The 24,107-nt window shown below is 47.5% G+C and overlaps 1 protein-coding gene across 1 annotated transcript; it reads left to right on the forward strand.

The window, feature by feature from the left end:
* Window positions 1–399: 399 nt before the first annotated feature.
* LOC117999757 (glutathione S-transferase theta-2B-like) lies at window positions 400–16,486 on the forward strand. The gene is made up of 5 exons (XM_034989095.1): window positions 400–526; window positions 14,535–14,622; window positions 15,537–15,687; window positions 15,775–15,948; window positions 16,277–16,486. The coding sequence occupies exons 1-5, from the start codon at window positions 418–420 to the stop codon at window positions 16,484–16,486; spliced, it is 732 nt and encodes a 243-aa protein (XP_034844986.1). The 5' UTR covers window positions 400–417.
* Window positions 16,487–24,107: the final 7,621 nt, after the last annotated feature.

A 24,107-nucleotide genomic window follows, 5' to 3' on the forward strand; every position in this document is an offset into this window, starting at 1 on the left:
CACCCTGCGCCGCCTTCCTTGCGGTATGCCCCTTCCCACCAGCGCGCCCCTCCCCGCAATGCACCCGGGAGCTGCTGAGAAACGCGGGCGGGCGGGCAGGTCACCGCGCCCCGCAATATTAGCAGCTCGGTGTGCACGGAACTCTCGCACAACACCTGCGATCCGGCGCCGCGCGGGCTCGGCCCGGAAGGACCAAGTCTAGAGCCCGGGCAGGGTCGCGGCTGGAGCTGGGGGGGCGGGGGGGGGCGGGGCGGGGCAGGGTAGGCACTGGTTGGGGCAACTCCCTGGGCAGTGCTCTCTAGCCCACTGGTGGAAGCCCCAGGGGGGCGGGGCCCGAGACCCTATATCTCAGAGCGCCCTAATCCTGCCATGGTCGCTGTACTGGAGTGCTGTCGTCTCGTCCGCGCTGCCACCGCCATGGGCCTGGAGCTCTACCTGGACCTGCTGTCCCAGCCCTGCCGCGCCGTCTACATCTTCGCCAAGAACCGCATCCCCTTCAAGCTGTGCACAACGGAGGTGTTAAAAGGTGGGTCCAGGCCAGCTCTTCAGGTGTCCATAATCCCCGCGGGAACCACAGGCTCCTGGCCCTGCAGCTTCCTTCTCTTCCAGACAATTCCAGCTGCCCGTAGCCCTGGGAGCCCGCAGGATGAGGAGAACAAAGGCAAAGGAAATGTAGATAAAGATGAAATTTCCATACAACTTGTAGCCCATTGACAAGTGCTTGGGACCCGCAGAGTATGACAAGCCTCCAAGAACTCACACTGTCTTTTTTTTTTCCTTTTTAAAGATGCATTTATTTTAGAGAGAGTGTATGTAGGTGGGAGGGGTAGAGGGAGAGGGAGAGAGAGTCTCAGGCATAGAACCCACACGGAGCTCCATCCATGACCCTGAGATCACGACCTCAGCCAAGAGTCGGGTGCTCAACCAACTGTGCCCCCCAGGCACCCCTACAGATGATTTAAAAAAATTTTTTTTATTATGTTCAGTTAGCCACCATATAGTACATCATTAGTTTCAGATGTAGAGTTCAGTAATTCATCAGTTGCATATAACACCCAGTGCTTATCACATCAGGTGCCCTCCTTAATGTCCATCACCCTATACCTCCGCCCCCCCTCCCCTCCAGCAACCCTCAGTTTCTTTTCCATAGTTAAGAGTCTCTCACGGTTTGTCTCCCTCTGATTCTCCCCACCCTTCAGTTTTCCCTCCCTTCCCCTATGGTCATCCATGCTACTCCTTACATTCCACATACGAGGTGAAACCATATGAAAATTGTCTTTCTCTGCTTGACTTATTTCACTTAGTATAATACCCTCCAGTCCCATCCATGTCGATGCAAATGGTGGGTATTCATCCTTTCTGATGACTGAATTATCCATTGTGTATATGTACTACATCTTTATCCATTCATCTGTTGAAGGGCATCTCTGCTCTTTCCACAGTTTAGCTATTGTGGACATTGCTGCTATGAACGTTGGGGTGCTTGTGCCCCTTCTTTTCACTACATCTGTATCTTTGAGGTGAATACCTAGTAGTACAATTGCTGGGTCGTAGGGTAGCTCTATTTTTAACTTTTTGAGGAACCTCCATCCTGTTTTCCAAAGTGGCTGTACCAGCTTGCTTTGCTACCAACAGTGTAAGAGGATTCCCTGTTCTCCACATCCTCTCCAACATTTGTTGTTTCTTGCCTTGTTAATTTTTGCCATTCTAAGTGGTATAAGGTGGTATCTCATTGTGGTTTTGATTTGAATTTCCGTGATGGCTAGTGATGTTGAACATTTTTCATGTGTCTGTTAGCCATTTATATGTCTTCTTCGGAGAAGTGTCTGTTCATGTCTTCTGCCCATTTTTTGACTGGATTATTTGTTTTTTTGGGTGTTGAGTTTGAGAAATTCTTTATAGATCTTGGATACCAGTCCTTTATATGTAATGTCATTTGCAAATATCTTCTCCCATCCCGTGGGTTGTCTCAGTTTTGTTGACTGTTTGCTTTGCTGTGCAGAAGCTTTTTATCTTGATGAAGTCCCAAAAGTTCATTCTTGCTTTTGTTTCTCTTGCCTTTGGAGATGTATCTTGAAAGAAGTTGCTGTGGGGGCGCCTGGGTGGCTCAGTTGGTTAAGCGACTGCCTTCGGCTCAGGTCATGATCCTGGAGTCCCTGGATCGAGTCCAGCATCGGGCTCCCTGCTCGGCGGGGAGTCTGCTTCTCCCTCTCCCACTCCCCGTTTGTGTTCCCTCTCTCGCTGTGTCTTTCTCTGTCAAATAAATAAATAAAATCTTAAAAAAAAAGAAAGAAAGAAAGAAAGAAGTTGTTGTGGCCGATGTCAGAGGTTACTGCCTATGTTCTCTTCTAGGATTTTGATGGATTCCTGTCTCACATTGAGGTCTTCCATCCATTTTGAGTTTATCTTTGTGTAGGGTGTAAGAGAATGGTTGAGTTTCATTCTTCGTATGTAGCTGTCCAATTTTCCCAGCGCCATTTATTGAAGAGAGTGTCTTGTTTCCATTGGATGTTTTTTCCTAATTTGTCAAAGATTAGTTGACCATAACGAGTTGAGAGTCCATTTCTGGAGTCCACTAACGTAAGTGCTTTACTAGAGATAAAAAGCAATCTTAGCTCGACAATAGCCAGACCTTCAGAATCCTGTATGTCTACTTTAACATATGAAAATCCTTTTGGAGGGGCGCCTGGGTGGCTCAGTTGTTAAAGCGTCTGTCTTTGGCTCAGGTCATGGTCCCAGGGTCCTGGGATCGAGCCCCACATCGGGCTCCCTGCTCCGTGGGAGGCCTGATTCTTCCTCTCCCACTCCCACTGCTTGTGTTCCCTCTCTCGCTGGGTCTCTCTCTGTCAAATAAATAAAATCTTAAGAAAAAAAAAGAAAATCCTTTTGGAAACTTCCTTTGTCTTTACCCTCTCCCAACTCAAAAGTATATAACCAATCACTTCTTACAATCCCAGTGGAGCTCTGCCCACGGGTCCTGTCCCACACTTTAATAAAAACACCTTTTTGTACCAAAAACATCTCAAGAATTATTTCTTGACCATTCACTCCCAGCTCACATCAAATCTTTTTGAACCCTGATCAGGGGGCCTGAGTCTTCTCATCTGGACTCTGAGCCTCTGTGCAGACTTGGTGAGTGCTTACTTCCTCTTCTCTTCCTTTATGTTCATTTCAGGGGCTTTTCAAGGAGTACCTCTTATTGGAACACTTTCATGTTGATTGCTCAGGCTGCAGTCCTCTAGCCCGTGGCTATTCAATAGGGAAGAGAAAGCCTGCGTTTTGGATGGAAGTTAGTATTCTGGCTGGGATGGTCATAAGACCCAGAAACTTGATGCCCTCTCTTTATTCCCATCCTCATACAAAGTCGTCTGTCTTGGGCATGGGACAGTCACCTAAGTCACAAGCATGGCTGCCAGTCTTAAGACTCCCATGTGAGGTTTCCTCCTCATTGGTCCAAGGGGATCCCCTTCACATCTCTGGTCTAGCCACTTCTGGCCACGAAACCTCTGCCCAGCACCAGCTGAAACCAGTACCTGATTGAATTAAAACCCAGCTGGGGGTGGCATCTGATTTTGGCTGAGGTCATGATCTCAGGGTCCTCGGAATGAGTCCCCTGTCATCCCCCTGTCAAGCCCTGTGTTGGGCTTCACGCTCAGTGAGGAGTCTGCTTCTCCCTCTCCCTCTGCCCCTCTCCCCATTTGTGCTTGTGCACTCTCTCTCTCTCAAAATCTTATTTAAAAAAAAGATTTTATTTATTTATTTGACAGAGAAAGAGAAAGAGCACAAGTAGGGAGTGCAGCGGGCAGAGGGAGAAGCAGACACCCTGTCGATCAGAGAGCCCAATGTGGGGCTCGATCCCAGGACTGTGGGATCATGACCTGAGCCGAAGGCAGATGCTTAACGACTGAGCCACCCAGGTGCCCCTCAAATAAAATCTTAAAAACAAAAACAAAAACAAAAAACCAACTGGGGACTGTTTCCTAGGTAAGTTTGCTGTAAAGACTGAATGTGTTGGAATGTTGCTTAGACCATGGTTGATTTCCATCTTCACTGTTTCCTGTCAATGTCCCCTACTATTTAAATTACAAAATCAGGTAATTTCCCCTTGTAAAACTTTTCTAGTGTTTCCCATGGGTTAAAAAGGGCTGATTCTTTGTGGCTCAGTGTTTTGGTGGATGTTTTTGCCTGGGATGCAATGGGGAAGCGGGGGTGGGGGAATGGGAGGGGACATGCTGGCATCCCTCCTACAGGGCTGGGTGGTGGTCATAGCCATTTCTGTCCAGGGATGCCTCCAGTCTCTTTGACACCAGGAACCTCTGACATATCCTGCATGGAATAATCCCTGGGAGTTGTGTGTGTCGGGGGGGTTCCTCGGTAATAGACCTTCTCTCCTTTTTTAGGAGCATGGGATCTTCTTCATTTCCCAAGGACTCTCCCTTGGGATGCCTTTTTTTTTTTTTTAAAGATTTTATTTATTTGACCGTGAGAGATACAGCGAGAGAGGGAAACACAAGCAGGGGGAGTGGGAGAGGGAGAAGCAGGCTTCCCGCTGAGCAGGGAGCCCAATGCGGGGCTCGATCCCAGGACCCCGGGATCATGACCTGAGCCGAAGGCAGACACTTAACAATGAGCCACCCAGACGCCCCTGGGATGCCTTTTAACCCCCTGGAAACTATTCAGATCTCACGATTTAAGAAAAAGATGATTGATCTTCTGTAACACTGCATGGCCTCAGTACTCCTTAGAGACAAGGAAAAATGGCCCATTTAAAAAAAAAAAATGATTTTATTTATTTACTTGACAGAGACAGCACAAGCAGGCAGAGTGGCAGGCAGAGGGAGAGGGAGAAGCAGGCTTCCTGCTGAGCAGGGAGCCTGATGCGGGGCTCCATCCCAGGACCCGGGATCATGACCTGAGCCGAAGGCAGATGCTTAACCCACTGAGCCATCCAGGTGCCCTGGAAAAATGGCCCATTAACGAGACATTAAACTTCAATAAGATCTATCAGTTAGATCTCTTCTGCAGGAAACAGGGCAAATGGACAGAAGTATGCATGGCCCTAAATCAGGACCCTGACCTAAGGATCTCTTGTAGAATGTGTTTGGCTGCCAACCAGGCTAACAAGCCGCCTCCCTATATATAGGATAATGATAATGTAAAGAGGCCACTATTTAGAGGAGGCCACTATCCTCCTCTATTTAATAAATACAGATTGCTGGAGGAAACCCAGGCCATCCCGACGAAGGGGATGTTGACTCTCTCACTGGGCCTCCTAATAGACCCAGGTTATTCTTGTTGCATGTGGGGCTTCTCCCTCATTCATTTCCCAGGTTAATGGTTATGATGATTGGAGCGAACTGTCTCTGGTTAGTCTACCCCTGACGGGGACTTTAAGGAATATTCCCAAGCCACTGCCGAAACTCCTTTTGTTTCAGTGAAGTTCCCTGTCTTCTTTGGCCCAACATGAACTGCCAGTCTTCACTTGTTGGTGGAAGAAAAGCATGTATCTGCTCTTCTGTCTGAGCTGATGAGCTTTAGAACTGGGAGTCCTTTCTTTGCCCTCTGGGAGAAAAACATTGAGCTGATGAGCTTTAGAACTGGGAGTCCTTTCTCTGCCCTCTGGGAGAAAAACATGCATCGGCTCTTCTGTCTGAGCTGATGAGCTTTAGAACTGGGAGTCCTTTCTCTGCCCTCTGGGCATTTCTCCACCTCCAGCCTTGTTGGCCGCACCTCACCTCTTCTGCCATCCTCTTGCCTTCCTGTTTCTGCACCACCTTGGGTGCGGCCTGCATCACTGGCTCCTATGACCAGCCTGGTGCCTGCTCCTAGCCTCGCTGCCAAGGAATGAGGAGCACCCCCTTGGACTTACACCACCCACTTCAGATTTCCCCACTGGTGTCCAGGTAAAGATTGACAGTGGGGAACAACTTGATTGACTTCTAAGTAGATGCCAGTGGAACAATTTGGTATTTACACTAATTTAAGTTTGTTGATTTAATTATGATAGACACATTCTTTAGACTTAGCGTTAAATGTAAAACTTTTATCCTACCAAGGGTTACTGAAGGTCAAACAAGCGTCTATTATCTCTTTTGCAATTTGTCAGCAAAAAAGATGGCTTAAAATGATGATTGATTTTTGTCCGTCTCCAAGTTTTCATGGGTCATTGTTTAGATAGCTTTCAAAGTCTTTGGTAACCTGAAACTTTAAAGTTGTGCTTGGATGCTAAATTGGACTGAATTCATTGGACATCTAAGTCTTTTCCAAATGAGATAAAATACTAATGCATTGATTACTGAATGTAGGTTTGTGCTTTTGGCTTATTGTAGAGAAGCTGAGGATACTTGGGTTTGTTGGTAAACAGGCTGTGTGCTTCACTGAAAGATTGTAGTATGGAAACACAAGTTTTTGATTTTATTTATTTTTAAGATTTTATTTATTTATTTGACAGAGAGATAGCGAGCGAGCACAAACAGGGGGAGAGGCAGAGGGAGAAGCAGACTCCCTGCTGAGCAGGGAGCCTGACTTGGGGCTCTAACCCAGGACCTTGGAATCATGACCTGAGCTGAAAGCAGACACTTAACTGAGTCACCCAGGTGCCCCTGGAAAAACAGGGTTTAAAAATGATGAGGGGTGCCTGAGTGTGGCAGAGCTCCCAGGTAATGGAGTGGGGAAGCCGGCTGCAGAGACGGAGCCGAGGCGCGGGCTCTCAGTTCAGGGTTGCCATAGACCGTGATCTGGGGCACAGTCGGGCCACTGCTCCTCCAGCAGGGACCCAGCAAGCGGCGGATCTGGGGAGACTCCCTTTCCTCCCCCGGGAGGAGCAGCGCGGGAGCGCACTGCAGGGATCTGCTGGGTTTGGAGATTCCACACGGGGTCGGATGCCCGAGATAGAAACGCAGGGTCACAGGCTGGGTGAGCATGGAGTGCGGCCGGAGCCAGGGGAGACTGGAGTGACTGACTGCTTTTCTCTGGGGGCTCACTGAGGAGTGGGGCCCCAAGTTCTCGGCTCCTCCTGGGGCGGAGATTGGGAAGCCACCATTTTCACTCTTGGCCTCCAAAGCTGTACAGAAAGCTTGCAGGGAACAAAAGCTCCCAAGAGCAAACCCGAGCAGATTACTTAGTCGGGACCGGGCAAGGGCGGGGCAATTCCGCCTCTGGCAAAGACATTTGGGAACCACGGCAACAGGCCCCTCCCCCAGAAGATCGGCAAGAACAGCCAGCCAAGACCAAGTTTACTGATCAATGAGAACGGCAGAACTCCAGTGCTAGGGGAATACTGCACATAGAATCCATGGCGTTTTTCCCATGATTCTTTAGTCTTTCAAAGTTAATTTTTAAAATTTTCTTTATTTTTTTTTCTTTTTCTATTTTTTTTTCAATTTTTCTTCTTTCCTTTTTCTTTTTAAAGATTTTATTTATTTATTTGACAGAGAGAGACAGAGAGAGAGGGAACACAAGCAGGGGGAGTGGGAGAGGGAGAAGCGGGCTCCTGGCTAAGCAGGATATGGGGCTCGATCCCAGGACCCTGGGATCATGACCTGAGCCAAAGGCAGATGCCCAACAACTGAGCCACCCAGGTGCCCCCCCCCCTTTTTTTCCCCTTTCTCCCCTCCTCCCCCTGGTTTCAGGTCTCTTCTGATTTGTTTAGTATATATTTTTCTGGGGTCGTTGTTACCCTTCTAGCATTTTGTTCTCTATTCTTCTCTGGACAAAATGACAAGACAGAAAAACTCACCTCAAAAAAAAGAACAAGAGGCAGTACCGACTGCCAGGGACCTAATCAATATGGACATTAGTAAGATGTTGGAACTAGAGTTCAGAATGACGATTATAAAGATACTAACTGGGCTTTGAAAAAGCATAGAATATACTAAAGGATCCTTTTCTGGAGAAATAAAAGAACTAAAATCTAACCAAGTCAAAGTCAAAAGGGCTATTAATGAGGTGCAATAAAAAAATGGAGGCTCTGCTAAGATAAATGAAGCAGAAGAGAGAATTAGTGATATAGAAGACCAAATGATGGAAAATAAAGAAGCTGAGAAAAAGAGAGATAAACAACTACTGGATCATGAGGGGAGAATTCAAGAGATAAGTGATACCATAAGATGAAATAGTATTAGAATAATTGGGATCCCAGAAGAAGAAGAAAGAGAGAGGGGGCAGAAGGTATATTGGAGCAATTATAGCAGAGAACTTCCCTAATTTGGAGAAGGAAACAAGCATCAAAATCCAGGAGGCACAGAGAACCCCCCTCAAAATCAATAAAAATAGGTCAACACCCTGACATCTAATAGTAAAACTTACAAGTCTCAGAGACAAAGAGAAAATCCTAAAAACAGCTCGGGACAAGAGGTCTGTAACCTTCAATGGTAGAAACATTAGATTGGCAGCAGACCTATCCACAGAGACCTGGCAGGCCAGAAAGGACTGGCAGGATATCTTCAGAGCACTAAACGAGAAAAATATGCAACCAAGAATACTATATCCAGCTAGGCTGTCATTGAAAATAGGGGAGATAAAAAGCTCCCAGGACAAACAAAAACTAAAAGGATTTGCGAACACCAAACCAGCCCTACAAGAAATATTGAAAGGGGTCCTCTAAGCAAAAAGAGAGCCTAAAAGCAACATAGACCAGAAAGGAACACAGACAATATACAGTAACAGTCACCTTACAGGCAATACAATAGCACTAAATTCATATCTTTCAATGGTCACCCTGAATGTAAATGGGCTAAATGCCCCAATCAAAAGACACAGGGTATCAGTTTGGATTAAAAAAAAAAAAAGACCCATCGATATGGTCTCTGCAAGAGACAAATTTTAGACCCAAAGACACCTCCAGATTTAAAGTGAGGGGGTGAAAAACCATTTACCATGCTAATGGGCATCAAAAGAAAGCTGGGGTGGCAATCTTTATATCAGACAAATTAGATTTTAAACCAAAGACTGTAATAAGAGATGAAGAAGGACACTATATCCTACTTAAAGGGTCTATCCAACAAGAAGATCTAACAATTTTAAATATCTATGCCCCTAACATGGGAGCTGCCAATTACATAAGCCAATGTTTTTTTTTAAAGATTTTATTTATTTATTTGAGAGAGTGAGAATGAGAGAGAGTACATGAGATGGGGAAGGGTCAGAGGGAGAAGCAGGCTCCTCACTGAGCAGGGAGCCCGATGCGGGACTCGATCCCGGGACTCCAGGATCATGACCTGAGCCGAAGGCAGTTGCTTAACCAACTGAGCCACCCAGGCGCCCACATAAGCCAATTAATAACAAAATCAAAGAAACACATCAACAATAATACAATAATAGTAGGGGACTTTGATCCCCAAACCAGACAAAGACCCCATCAAAAAGGAGAACTACAGACCAATATCCCTGATGAGCATGGATGCAAAAATTCTCACCAAAATACTAGCCAATAGGATCCAACAGTACATTAAAAGGATTATTCACCACGACCAAGTGGGATTTATTCCTGGGCTGCAAGGTTGGTTCAACATGCACAAATCAATCAGTGTGATACAATACATCAATAAAAGAAAGAACAAGAACCATATGATCCTCTCAATAGATGCGGAAAAAGCATTTGACAAAGTACAGCATCCTTTTTTGATTAAAACTCTTCAGAGTGTAGGGATAGAGGGTACATACCTCAATACCATAAAAACCATCTATGAAAAACCCACAGCAAATATCATTCTCAATGGGGAAAAACTGGGAGCTTTCCCCCTAAGGTCAGGAACATGGCAGGGATGTCCACTATCACCACTGCTATTCAAGATAGTCCTAGAAGTCCTAACCACAGCAATCAGAAAACAAAAAGAAAGAAAAGGCATCCGAATTGGCAAAGAAGCCAAACTCTCACTCTTTGCAGATGATAAGATACTTTATGTGGAAAACCCAAAGGACTCCACCCCAAAACTGCTAAAACTCATACAGGATTTCAGTAAAGTGGCAAGATGTAAAATCATTGCACAGAAGTCAGTTGCATTTCTATACACCAACAACAAGACAGACGAAAGAGAAATTAAGGAGTCGATCCCTTTACAATTGCACCAAACCCGTAAGATAACTAACAATAAATCTAACCAAAGAGGCAAAGAATCTGTACTCAGAAAACTATAGAATACTCTTTTAAGAAATTGAGGAAGGCACAAAGAAATGGAAAAACGTTCCATGCTCATGGATTGAAAGAACAAATATTGTGAAGATGTCAATGCTACCTAGAGCAGTCTATATACATTTAATGCAATCCCTATCAAAATACCATCCACTTTTTAAAGAAATGGAACAAATAATCCTAAAATTTGTATGGAACCAGAAAAGACCCCGCATAGCCAGAGGAAAGTTAAAAAAGAAAAGCAAAGCTGGTGGCGTCACAATTCTGGTCTTCAAGCTCTATTACAAAGCTGTCATCAACAAGACAGTTTGGTACTGGCACAAAAACAGATGCACAGATTAATGGAACAGAATAGAGAGCCCAGAAATGGACCCTCAACTCTATGGTCAACTCATCTTTGACAAAGCAGGAAAGAATGTCCAATGGAAAATAGACAGTCTCTTCAATAAATGGTGTTGGGAAAATTGGACAGCCACATGCAGAAGAATGAAACTGGCCCATTTCCTTACACCACACACAAAAATAGACTCCAAATGGATGAAAGGCCTAAATGTTAGATAGGAATCCATCAAAATCCTTGAGGGGAACACAGGCAACAACCTCTTCAACCTCAACTGCAGCAATTTCTTCCTAGAAACATTGCCAAAGGCAAGGGAAGCAAGGGCAAAAATGAACTATTGGGACCTCATCAAGATAAAAAGCTTCTGCACAGCAAAGAAAACAGTCAACAAAACCAAAAGACAACTGACAGAATGGGAGAAGATATTTGCAAATGACATCAGATAAAGGGCTAGTGTCCCCCAAAATCTATAAAGAACTTATCAAACTCAACACCCAGAGAACAAATAATCCAATCAAGAAATGGGCAGAAGACATGAATAGACATTTCTGCACAGAAGACATCCAAATGGCCAACAGACACATGAAAAAGTGCTCAACATCACTCGGCATACAAATACAAATCAAAACCTCAATGAGATACCACCTCACACCACTCAGAATGGCTAAAATTAAATAAGTCAGGAAACGACAGATGTTGGGGAGGGTGTGGAGAAAGGGGAATCCTCCTACCCTGTTGGTGGGAATGCAAGCTGAGGCAGCCACTCTGGAAAACAGTATGGAGGTTCCTCAAAAATTTAAAAATAGAGCTACCCTATGGACCCAGCAATTGCACTACTGGGTATTTACCCCAAAGATACAAATGTAGTGATCCAAAGGGGCACATGCACCCCAATGTTTATAGCAGCAATGTCCATGATAGCCAAACTATGGAAAGAGCCTAGATGTCCATCAACAGATGAATGGATAAAGAAGAAGTGGTATATATATACAATGGAATATTACGCAGCCATCAAAAAATGAAGTCTTTCCATTTGCAAAGACGTGGATGCAACTAGAGGGTATTATGCTAAGTGAAATAAGTCATTCAGAGAAACACAATTATCATATGATCCCACTGATTGAAGAAATGTGAGAAACAAGACAGCGTCATAGGTGAAGGGAGGGGAAAATGAAACAAGATGAAACCAGAGAGGAGACAAACCATAAGAGGCTCTTAATCTCACGAAATAAATTGAGGGTTCCTGGAGTGGAGGGGGGTGGGAGGGATGGGGTGGCTGGGTGATGGACACTGGGGAGGGTATGTGCTATGGTGAGCACTGTGAATTGTGTAAGACTGATGAATCACAGACCTGTACCCCTGAAACAAATAATACATTATAGGTTAATAAAAAAAAATAAAAAAATTCTTCTGCTCAATGTAATTAAGACTGATGGAAATAAGAGGAGCAACTTTGTATGTAGGAAAGTAGGAGGGGTATCCAAGTAAGCGCTAAGGAATGGGAATACACTGTATAGAGGGTAAAGGAAAGTAATTTTGTCCTAAAATGAGACTGGTTGGTGAGAAAAGGCTTAGGTCAAAATTTGAATGAAAAAGAAAGCTGTAGGTTTATGAAGGGAAATGTTTGGAAAGGAATTTTATATGTGGTTAGGACTAAGGTTGAAATGAATGGATTTTAAAAGTACACTGTGGGGGGAGGGGCTCCTGGGTGGCTCAGTCGTTAAGCATCTGCCTTTGGCTCAGGTCATGGTCCCAGGGTCCTGGGATCGAGCTCTGCATGGGGCTCCCTGCTCATAGTTTGGCTCTCATGGACATGGGGAGACTGCTTCTCCCTCTCCCACTCCCTCTGCTTGTGTTTCTGCTCTTGCTATCTCTCTCTCTCTGTCAAATAAATAAATAAATAAAAGTACACTAGGGGATGCCTGGGTGGTTCAGTTGGTTAAGTGTTTGCCTTCGGTTCAGGTCTTGATACCAGGATCCTGGGATCAAGTCCGCATCAGGCTCCCTGCTCAGCAGGGAGTCTCCTTCTCCCTCTGCCCCTCCCCTGACTTGTGTGCTCTCTCTCAAATAAATAAATAAAATCTTTAAAAGGGCTTTTGACAAACACAGGCTTTTGATATCTTTAAAATCATAAAACCAAAATGGATAAGAATTTCCAGAACTGGGCGCCTGGGTGGCTCAGTTGGTTAAGCGACTGCCTTCGGCTCGGGTCATGATCCTGGAGTCCCTGGATCGAGTCCCACATCGGGCTCCCTGCTCGGCAGGGAGTCTGCTTCTCCCTCTGATCCTCTTCCCTCTCATGCTCTCTCTCATTCTCTCTCTCAAATAAATAAATAAAATCTTAAAAAAAAAAAAAAGAATTTCCAGAACTAACTAAAAAAGCTGCATTCAAACTGAACAAGACTTAATTACAGGACTGAGGAAGATGACAATAGTTTTTGTGACTCTTGTTTGAAACATTGCTGGTTCTCTGTTTCACTCTTCTAGATTAAGGAAACTTTAAGATATCCATGATATACAGAAATATGATAAAATATTCCTTTGTGAATACGTTGAAGCATTTAACTTTTCTCTACCTGAACCCTCTGAAATCCAGAAACTCTCAGTGATTAGGTGGTTCAGTTGGTTGGTGTGTTGGGCTCTTGGTTTTGGCTCAGGTCATGAGATCCAAGCACAGTGTAGAGTCTGATATTCTCTCTCCCTCTTCCTCTGCTGCTCGCGCGTGCTCTCTCTCCCTCTAAAATAAATAAATCTTTGGGCGCCTGGGTGGCTCAGTTGGTTAAGCGACTGCCTTCGGCTCAGGTCATGATCCTGGAGTCCCGGGATCGAGTCCCGCATCGGGCTCCCTGCTCAGCAGGGAGTCTGCTTCTCCCTCTCCTGCTCCCCCCTCTTGTGCTCTTTCTCTCTCTCAAATAAATAAATAAAATCTTTAAAAAAATAAATAAATAAATCTTTTTTTTTTTTAAGATTTAAAAAATTTATTTGTATGTCAGAGAGAGAAAGAGCACAAGCAGGGAGAGCGGCAGGCAGAGCAGGCAGAGGGTTGGAAGGTGCAACTGATCATATATTTTGGAATTGGGGGGTGAGTAGAGACAAAGGGAGTCCCTAAAGGGATTTAAAGAAGACTAACAGGACCCTGGAGGTCTGGCTGTTGTCGAGCTAAGGTTGCAAAGCATTAACATTAAGGCAGTTGTGAATTCTTTGAGGAATGTCACACTCTTCCTGTCTCAGGTATCTATCAAAGGGCTGCAAGTTGTAAGGAAATTCAATTTTATCTACATTTCTTTTGCCTTTGTTCTCCTCTGGTATCTCCCACCAGAGATTGCTCTCTGCTGTGTGGCCTTGGATAGGTCGCAAGCCCTCTCTGAACCTTAGCTTTCCCCTCTGAGAAGGAGGATAATGTTACTTCTACTCTGTGGGATGGGTAGTAAATACCGAACTGGATTTTCACAGTTCCTGCCTTGAAAGCCTGTATTTTTTTTTTTTTTTAAAGATTTTTTTATTTATTTGACAGAGAGATACATAGCAAGAGGGGAACACAAGCAGGGGAGTGGGAGAGGGAGAAGCAGGCTTCCCACCGAGCAGGGAGCCCGATGTGGGGCTCGATCCCAGGACCCTGGGATCAGGACCTGAGCTGAAGGCAGACGCTTAACGACTGAGCCACCCAGGCACCCCACCTGTATTTAAAGTCCTAAAGCCCTAAAGACCCTGAGGAGCTGGCCACCATGTGAGAGTTTAGAGGTGGGAATTGCTGAGCCTCGCCTCTTTGCCTCCCTTCCCCCTGCTCACCCCGGTCTGGCCGAAAAACTCCCTTTCACTCTTCGGGAGCACCTGGCTGTGCCCACCAAAACCCCTCAGCCGCCCTGGGAGGTGGTAGGGCAGGGAGGCCATCCCCATTCCTGGCCCCAAGGCCCGGCTGTGGCCCCACACAGCTCTCCCCAGAACCCCAGCTATTTCTTTTCGCCCAGCCTGGCCTTGGGCTTCTGGCTGCGGAAGGGAGAGGGAGGGCACAGCGGCTGTGGTTCTTGCCCTGAAGGCCTTTTTTGACTTCTTCCTCCACAGGGCAGCTCCTGAGCAAGGAGTTCTTCCAGATTAATAGGCTGCAGAAGGTGCCCGTCCTCAAGGATGGTGACTTCATCTTGACTGAAAGGTGCTCTCCTTCCCTCTGTCCTCCTAAGCCCCCAGCCCACCTGGCCTCTGGCTGTCCCGCTGTGTGTCCTCTTAGACCCCATGTGGCAGGTGAGGGCAGAGGGAGGGGTGTGGTGAGAGCTGATAGCTGGGGTTGGGGGTGACCAGGATGCCTGGAAGCTGATGCAACATAGCTCTGTACCTCTCTTGTCTTCAGCCTCCTCTTCTGGACCCCAGGGCCTCCCCACCCCCAGATTGAGGGGCACTAGAAGAGGACATGAGGGCATTTGTCCAGTTGGACAGAGAGCAGGTTCAACACATGGAAGCTGAAAGGGCCTCTCCTGACTCCTCAGGCCACTCTCCAGAGTCGGCCAGGGCCTGAGGGGACAACTCATGGTGAGGGCCAGCCACCAGGCAGGTAGAGGACAAAAGGTCAGGCAGCTACAGGCGTGATGGCTGGGGGACCCATCAGAGGGGACCCACGACAGATCTGAGGACATGCTTCCCCTCCTGGTCCCCAACCCATACACTTGGACATGCAGGGGACTTGGTGCAAGAATCCAGAGGCCCAGAGAGCCTTTTCTGAGCTGTGTGGCCTCGGACAAGTCACTTAATTATTCTGAACCTTAGCTTCCTCACATGCAAATGGGATAACAAATCTCTACCTCACAGGGCGCTGCTGTGGTACCACAGAGATGAGCCTCTTAAAGGGCAAAGCGGACGGTCTGGCCAAGCGCCCATGCTTGAGACAGCAAAGGAAGGAGACTCAGGAGGGTACCATCAGGGAAGAGAGAGGAGGCAGTGCCCAGGGGAGCTGCGGAGGGGAGGCCACCAAGTACAGAGAAGCCCCAGAGCCCCACTGAGGGATGGGAGCCGCTGAGGGAAAAGGCCATGAACCAGGATCCTCACAGCCACGGCTCCTGCCCTTATCTCTAGCTCCGCCATCCTGATTTACCTGAGCTCTAAGTACCAGACGGCGGACCACTGGTACCCATTTGACCTTCGGGCCCGAGCTCGTGTCCACGAGTACCTGGGCTGGCATGCTGACTGCATCCGTGGCACCTCTGGCGTGCCCTTGTGGACCCGGGTGAGGAGAGCCATCTGTGGGTTGTTGACTGTCAGGGACCTGGGAGGAGGCAGGGACCACAGCCTGAGCCCACCCTCTGCCCGTCAGGTGATAGCACCACTCATCGGGGTCCACGTGCCTGAGGAGAAGGTGGAGCGGAACAGGACCGCCATGGACCGGGTGCTGCAGCAGTTGGAGGACAAGTTCCTGGAGGACCGGGCCTTCCTCACAGGCCAGCAGGTGTTGCTGGCCGACCTCATGGTGCTGGGGGAGCTGATGCAGGTGTGAGCTTGGCCGGGGGAGCAGCATCTGTGGGCGGCATCCCTCCCGTCACCACCCTCACTAGACGGAAACACTGAGGCACGCCTAGAGACAGCTAGGAATTTGCCCAGAATCACAGAGCAAGTTTCTGTCCGAACTGGTGCTCTCGCCCTGAACTTCTGCTTCCCTCCGGGGTGTGGTGTTTCATGCTGGTGCTCTCGGGCCCTGAGGCTGGCCACGCGTCCCTGGGCCTCACATGGGGGTTAGGGAGGGGACCTGACATCTGTGCCAGTGGTTCTGGTACTGGGGCCTCAGTATCACTGTAACTTTCCCATCCTTGTCCCTGCAGCCTGTGGCTATTGGCTATGACCTATTTGAGGGACGGCCGAGACCGGCAGCATGGCGTGAGCGAGTGGAGGCTTTCCTGGGTTCTGATCTGTTCCAGGAGACCCATGGTCCCATCCTAAACATCCTGGAGCAGGCGGTCAACAAACAAGTCCCGAAGCCGCCCCCAGAAGTCCATCCGTATATGCTGCTTCGTATTTCCAGGATCGCCTGAGGAGTCTGGAAGGGGGGCTGATGGTTGGAAGCCAGGAGATTAGCAATAAAGATCCATTCTTCGTTTCTTACTTGTCCTTTTTCATCCTTTCTATCTTGCCTCAGTCTCTTGTTTCTGACTCCTGGAGGAGCTCTGCCCAGGTAGGACATCTGATGTCCTTGGCAGTGCTGCTTCTCAGGTGGAGCAGATCTAATCAATAGAAGACTAAAATCCACCATATATAAAGAGATCTGCAAATTCAATAGCATGAAGAAAAACAAATCAACTTCAAATCAGCAAATGTCATCGGTCTTTTAAATATAAAGACTTGCGGTGGGCGCCTGGGTGGCTCAGTTGGTTAAGCAACTGCCTTCGGCTCAGGTCATGATCCTGGAGTCCCGGGATCGAGTCCCGCATCGGGCTCCCTGCTTGGCAGGGAGTCTGCTTCTCCCTCTGACCCTCCTCCCTCTCATGCTCTCTATCTCTCATTCTCTCTCTCTCAAATAAATAAATAAAATCTTTAAAAAAAAAAAAAAAGACTTGCGGTGCCTGGGTGGCTCAGTCGGTTAAGCATCCGACTCTTTTTTTTTTTTTTTTAAAGATTTTATTTATTTATTTGACAGAGAGAGACACAGCGAGAGCAGGAATACAAGCAGGGGGAGTGGGAGAGGGAGAAGCAGGCTTCCCGCCGAGCAGAGAGCCCGATGTGGGGCTCGATCCTAGGACCCTGGGATCATGATCCGAGCCGAAGGCAGGCGCTCAACGACTGAGCCACCCAGGCGCCTTGAAGCATCCGACTCTTGATTTCGGCCCAGATCATGATTTCAGGGTCTGAGATGGAGTCCTGTGTCCAACTCACACTCACCATGGAGTCTGCTTGTCCCTCTCCCTCTGTTCCTCCCCACACTTGCACTCTCTCTCTCTCTCTGAATAAATAAATAAAATCCTAAAAAAATATCATGAAGACTCAGACACTTGAATAAGAAACCAAGAATGATTGGTTTTGTTACACTGTCATATTATATGTATGTAATAAAAGTATGTCCCAGTAACTCTCACCATAGTTAATCAAAGCAACCTCACAGATAACAAGTCAATATATAACATTGTTACCGGGGCAACAAAATGTTAAGAAATCCATTAGAATGGCAAACTACTAAAGGATATGGATGATGTTTGAAGGGCTGTGGTAGTGGTTTTTGAAGTCTGGGAAACATACAAGACTTAACAAGCACTCCTGTCTTCCAGTGCGGTTTCAGCGTAAGAGCAAACAGTGGGGTTATAGGGTTGTTGCACAAGCCACCATGTCTATCAGCTGGATTTATCTGTGTGACAGAGCCCACACCAGTTACTTTAACGGAGAGAATTTAATATAAAGAAATGGTGGGGCGCCTGGGTGGCTCAGTTGGTTTAGCGTCCCACTCTTCATCTCGGCTCAGGCCTCGATCTCAGGGGTCATGAGTTCAAACCCCGCATTGGGCTCCATGCTGGATGGGAGCCTCCATCACCATCATCATCATCATCAAAACATTAAGAATTGGTCACTGGGCATTATAGAACTCCATAGGCAGAGAAACCCCAGATTATCACAGAGACAGCCATTCACCCTAGGGCTGGGGCGGTGGGGGTGGACCAAGGGAGGAAATTGGAATTCTCAAAATGTAGGTGCTGGAGGAGACGCCCTGTGGAAGTCAGACTTCTGAGGAGGGTGCTGCTACCTCCAAAACCCCGAGGAGAGTCCCATGGGGCTGAGATTAGACCTTGGAGAAGGAGCACTGGTTGGAGGGTACTCCCATCTCAGGGTGAATGAAAACATGGGTCCTAGGAGTGTTGGAAAATTGCAAATCGAGTTCAACTGCACTTATGGGAGAATTCCTGACACCTGAGCAAAGACTTCTCGGTGTGGGCATGTTGACAGAGTCAGGAACCTTTGACCTCCTCCAGCCTCCCACTCAGTTCATGGTATTCGATGTTTTTTAGGGCAAGGCTTAACCCTGTCTCTAATACCCCGCGGTGTATGGCACGATCTAAATTGGAGAAACCAGTACCCAGTTGCCTCCTTGTAGCCGTTTCTGCCTGGGAATCAAAATGTCTCCATCTATTTGAACAGGAGGGCTAGAATAGAAAAACAACGCTGAGGACAATGGGTTTCCCCACAGGAGATTTTATGCCTAACCAAAATAGCACTCTTGTGGGAAGGTAAAAAATGTCAGCTGTGCACCTGTCCCAGGCTACCTAACAAAAACGAGGTGTGTCCGAGTGGGGCAGTTCAACCACACGGGAGAGAAAACGTTGGTCCAAGACTCTACTGACATCTGGAATTCTGGGTAGGAAGCAAAAGGCTCAATCCCAGGTGTAGCCCCCCGCCGCCCCGCCAACTGACTGTGATGACGTCCCTGACAATGATGGAGGGGGGCTTGAAACAAAGCCCTGGGCTAGGTAGGAGGCTTCTGTCTTCAAGTCCGTGAGGTGGACTAGCTTTGGCTGATGGTTTGACGTTTCTTCTGTATTCCCTGGAACTGCCTCCTAATCTTGGGCTCGTTGCAGGGTTTCAGTTTTGATGTGTCAGGTTCCTGCATCTTCATTCTGGAGTGTCCTTCCAGGCAGTGAAAGAGTCAGCCTCCAGCGGCCCTCCTGGTGAATCCCCAGCTGTGGGAACAAGGCGCCCCCCAAAATTTATTTATTAAAGTTGGTGGGTTTTTTGTTTTGTTCTGTTTTTTTAGCAGACACACAATGTTATACCAGTCTCAGGCATACAGTGTAGTGATTCGACAACTCTATACATCATGCTGTGTTCACAAATGTAGGCACCATCTGTCATCACCCAATGCCATTACGGTATCATGGACATATTCCCTATGCTGTGCTTTTCATCCCCGTGACTTTTTCATTCAGAAACTGGAAGCCTGTACCTCCCACTCCCCTTCGCCCATTTTGCCCACCCCCCACCCCCTTTCCCTCTGGCACCCATCAGTTTGTCCTCTGCATTTAAAGGTCTGATTCTGCGATCACGTGCCCTTTTTCGCTAGATATCACCACATTGCTGTCTGTGGAGATTGTCCTTAACACTTGTGGATTGCTTTTGTTAGTGTGCTTGGGGCGCCATACCAAAATACCACAGACGGGGGTGGGGTGGCGGGGAGCTTAAACAACAAACTCATTTTCTCACAGTTCTGGAGTCTGGAAGTCCAAGATCGAGGTGTTGGCAAGGTTGGTTTCTCCTGAGGCCTCTCTCCTGGGCTTGCAGACGGCCACCTTCTCCCTGTGTCCTCACGTGGTCTTTCCCCCGCACACGTGAGACACCTCTGTGTCTCTCTGTGGGTCCTAATCTCTCTTCTAAGGACGCCAGTCAGATCGGATTAGGGCCCACGGCGGTGGGGGGGGAGGGTTAGGACCTCGACATAGAGGTGTGGGGGGAAGGACGCATAACATGACATGCACGCACGTGCTCTGTGCTGAGAAGCTTGACCGTGGCAGGCTGATGGGGACAGAGTGGATTCTTATGCTAGTTTCCCTGGGGATTTACATTTTTAGAATAAAACTGGGTACTTTTCAAGTGTTAGGAGCCTTTTGCATTTCTTCTCCTGTGACCTTTTCATGTCATTTGTGAAGGGCCCTCATACCTAAGGATGGCATTTGGGATCTGGATGGATAAGCATCTTTGAACCCTCCGCTCTAATTGAGGCTTATACTGGTACAGCAGCAAAGTCCCCTGGCCTCACCCAGCTGTCGCTGGCTTCCCCGAGATGGGAGTTCTGGGGGCCGTGCCCGGCCAAAGTCCTGCCACCCCAACCGTTCACACTCCTCTTTTGTAGCCCCACGTCTGCCCTGTGGGCCTGGAGACTGGGGCTCCTTCCCACAGCCCCGCCTTAGATCTCCTCATCTCCTCATCTTTCTTTTCTTCCTGCTTGTACGCCCTTCTATTTCATGCTAGTGGGACCGAACCCAAGTTCATGTGTCCAACGCACAGCAGAGCCCATCACTGAGACACTGAGTGTGAAGGCTGCCACACAAAGATACAGGGGGCAAGCCTCAAACCTTCCCTAGTGTTGGCAAGGATGTGGAGAAAAAGGAACCCGTGTGCACTGTTGGTGGGGATGCAAACTTGAGCAGCCACTCTGTAAAACAGTGTGGAGGCTCCTCAGAATGTAAAAAATGGAAGCATATGGTCAAGTAGTTCCATTACTGGGTATTTCCCCAAAGAATATGAAAACATTAATTCAAAAACATATATGCAACCTTGGGGTGCCTGGGTGGCTCAGTCAGTTAAGCGTCTGCCTTCGGCTCAGGTCATGATCCCAGGGTCCCGGGATCGAGCCCCGCATCGGGCTCCCTGCTCGGCGGGGAGCCTGCTTCTCCTTCTTTCTCTGCCTGCCACTCTGCCTACTTGTGTTTTCTCTCTCTGTCAAATGAATAAATAAAATCTTAAAAAAAAAAGAAACAAAAAAACAACAAAAAAACATATATGCAACCCTATGTTTATTGCAGCATTATTTACAACAACCAAATTATGGAAGCAGCCCAAGCGTCCATCAATAGATGAATGGATAAAGTATATATATATATATATATATATATATATATATGCGCATAATGGAATATTATTCAGCCATAAAAAGAATGAAATATTGGCGTTTGCAATGACATGGATGGAGCTATAGAGTATTATGCTAAGTGAAATAAGTCAGTCAGAGAAAGACAAATACCATATGATTTCACTCATATATGGAATTTAAGAAACAAAACAAATGAACAAAGAAAAAAAAACCTAGACTGTTAACTCTAGAGAACAAACTGGTGGTCACCAGAGGGGAGGTGGGTAGGGGGATGGGTGAAATAGGTGTTGGGGATGAAGAGTACACTTACCATGATGAGCACGAGTAAAGGATAGAATTGTTGATGGGGCACCTGGGTGGCTCAGTCGGTTAAGCGGCTGCCTTCAGCTCAGGTCATGATCCCAGGGTCCTGGGATCGAGCCCCACATTGGGCTCCCTGCTCTGCGGGAAGCCTGCTTCTCCCTCTCCCACTCCCCCTGCTTGTGTTCCTGCTCTCGCTGTTTCTCTGTCGAATAAATAAATAAAATCTTTAAAAAAAAAAAAAAGAATAGAATTGTTGAATCACTATATTGTACACCTGAGACTAATATAATACTATATGTTAACTAAACTGGAATTAAAATAAAAAAATAATCTATCTGAAGGAAATTTTAAAAAACTAAAATAGGGGCTCCTGGGTGGCTCTGTTGGTTAAGCATCCAACTCTTGATTTCGGCTCAGCTGGTGCTCTCAGGGTGGTGAGATCTGAGCCCCTAGTCTGGCTCTACGCTCAGCAGGGAGTCTGCTTGAGATTCTCTTCCTCTGCCCTTCTCCCACCTCGTGCATGTGCTCTCTCTCTCAAATAAATAAATAAATCTAAAATAAGATAAAATGAAATAAAATAAAATAAAATAAAACAAAACACATGCACACATCCCCGCCTACCTGAAGGGGTAGAGTCAGGGATTTTTAAAGGCCAGCAAGGGCCTCCTGCGTGGCTCAGTCGGTTAAGCATCTGCCTTCAGCTCAGGTCATGATCCCAGGGTCCTGGGATTGAATCCCCCATCGGACTCCTTGCTCAGTGGGGAGTCTGCTTCTCCCTCTGCCTGCAGCATCCCCTGCTTGTGCGCACGCTCTCTCTCTCCCTCTCACAAATAAATAAATAAAATCTAAAAAAAAAAATAAAATAAAGGCCAGAGAAAGAGGATCTGGGTAAAGGGGAGAAGAGTCATGCGACTCAAGATCAGCCCCAGGGAGTTGCTGAATATGGGAGGGTCGATTTCATTTTGTTGTGATCAAAGAGGAAGTCAGTGGTCCTGGGTTCTGCTGGCTTCTTTATGAAACCTTGAGCTCCTGCAAAACAACTAAATTAAATTCTGGTTATCATGTGTCAAGCATGAATATTATCTTACAGAAACAAGGTGACAGGGAATAAGCAGATTTGGGGGAGAGAGTTGAGCTGCACTACCTGCCCTGTTAACTATTTGGTGACCGGTTTCACTAGCATCCTAGTGGGCTCTAGGGAGGAAAGAACGTGGGCTCTAGGGAGGAAAGAACGTGGGCTCTAGGGAGGAAAGAACATAGCGTCTTTAACCATCACAAAGCCTACACCCTGTTTTTTTTTTTTTTTTTTAAAGATTTTATTTATTTACTTGACACACAGAGAGAGAGAGAGAGTCAAGCACAAGCACAAGCAGGGGGAGAAGCAGGCAGAGGGAGAGGGAGAAGCAGGCTCCCCACTGAGCAGGGAGCCCCACGTAGAGCTCTGATCCCAGGACCCTTAGACCATGACCTGAGCCAAAGGCAGACACTTAACCCACTGAGCCACCCAGGAGGCCCTACACCCTGTTTTATAATCAAGGGCTTCTCATCACCAACCAAGTGCCTGAACACAAAACTGAGGAAATTGAACTTATGTAATAGAAACAGCACAGGTCAAAGCACACAGCACTTTCAAGTTTCTCAAAGTTCCATTTGCTAACATTTGTTTTTTATTGAGTAATTTGTTTTCCTGGGAGAGGGCCAAGGTCCCCAGTCTCTCAGGACACTCCGCAGGAGGCCATGTGGCTTATGTGGCTGCAGTTCTTGGAAGTGACAGTAGATGTCACTGCCAACCAATAAATGGGGTCCTTAACCTTGGACTCTGAGCCCATCTTTCCCTGGGCCTTCGTGCCCCTGCTCTACCCATCCTTGTGTCATTCCCAGCTTAAGCCCTGAGCATCTCCCATATCACATCTGTCCTGCCCTGGGGGTCCCTGGTGGTTGTCTTCCCTCTTAGATCCTGTTCCGGTGACCTCCCTTCCAGAGATTCCTCATACTTGCTTGCTTTCCTGGGCCTTTTCCATCTTCCCCCGGAGGGTTGGGGGTGGAGGCAGCCTGTGCTTTCTAGATCCACACCAGCTACTTTTTTTGTTCACAATCGGATGGTTTTACTTTCCAAAGATACTGCAATAAAATGTAAGAAGTAAACGAACAGTAAACAGTCCCTCTGAGTTCAGTGTAGGTGACAGCTTTGTCCTGGAGGGTGGCCACCACTGAACTAGCCACGCTGGGCACCATCGAAGGAGGGGGGCAGCAGGATCCTCAGGTCGCCTGCCAGGATGAGAGACAGAAGAGACTCCTGGAAGTGACCCTGAATCCTGAACTGGTCTTGGCAGAGGGAAGGGCCTGAGCTAATGCTGGAAGCAGGAAGGTTGAGCGTGTTTGGGACTCTCCAGCAGCTGGACATAGCGAAGGGCACGCTGACAGGCCAAGGTCTTCATGGCAAGAGGAGCACGGGCTCTCGAGCCATGCTGAGGGCAGGCCGTTAGTTACTAGGAACTATTGTTGCTCAGGTATGTGACTGGCCAGGGGCATGGCCTGACTGCTGGACCGTGGAGTGGGGTGGGGAGAGCTGGGTGGAGGATAGCATGAAGGGGACTCTATCAGTGGCAGAGACTTCTTCTGCCAGAGGCCTGCAGGTTTCTGAGGGAGGTGGGAATGGCTGGGTACCAGGGTCCTCAAGGTCACTGCCCCACGCCGCCTGTAAATACCAGATGGTGGCCCACTGGGGCCATCCTGCCTGTAGGCCCACGACCACATGAATGAGTGCCCGAGTGGACATGATG

The sequence above is a fragment of the Mirounga leonina genome, unplaced genomic scaffold (assembly GCF_011800145.1).
Source record: "Mirounga leonina isolate KUSES-001 unplaced genomic scaffold, KU_Mleo_1.0 Mir_481, whole genome shotgun sequence".
NCBI lineage: Eukaryota > Metazoa > Chordata > Mammalia > Carnivora > Phocidae > Mirounga > Mirounga leonina.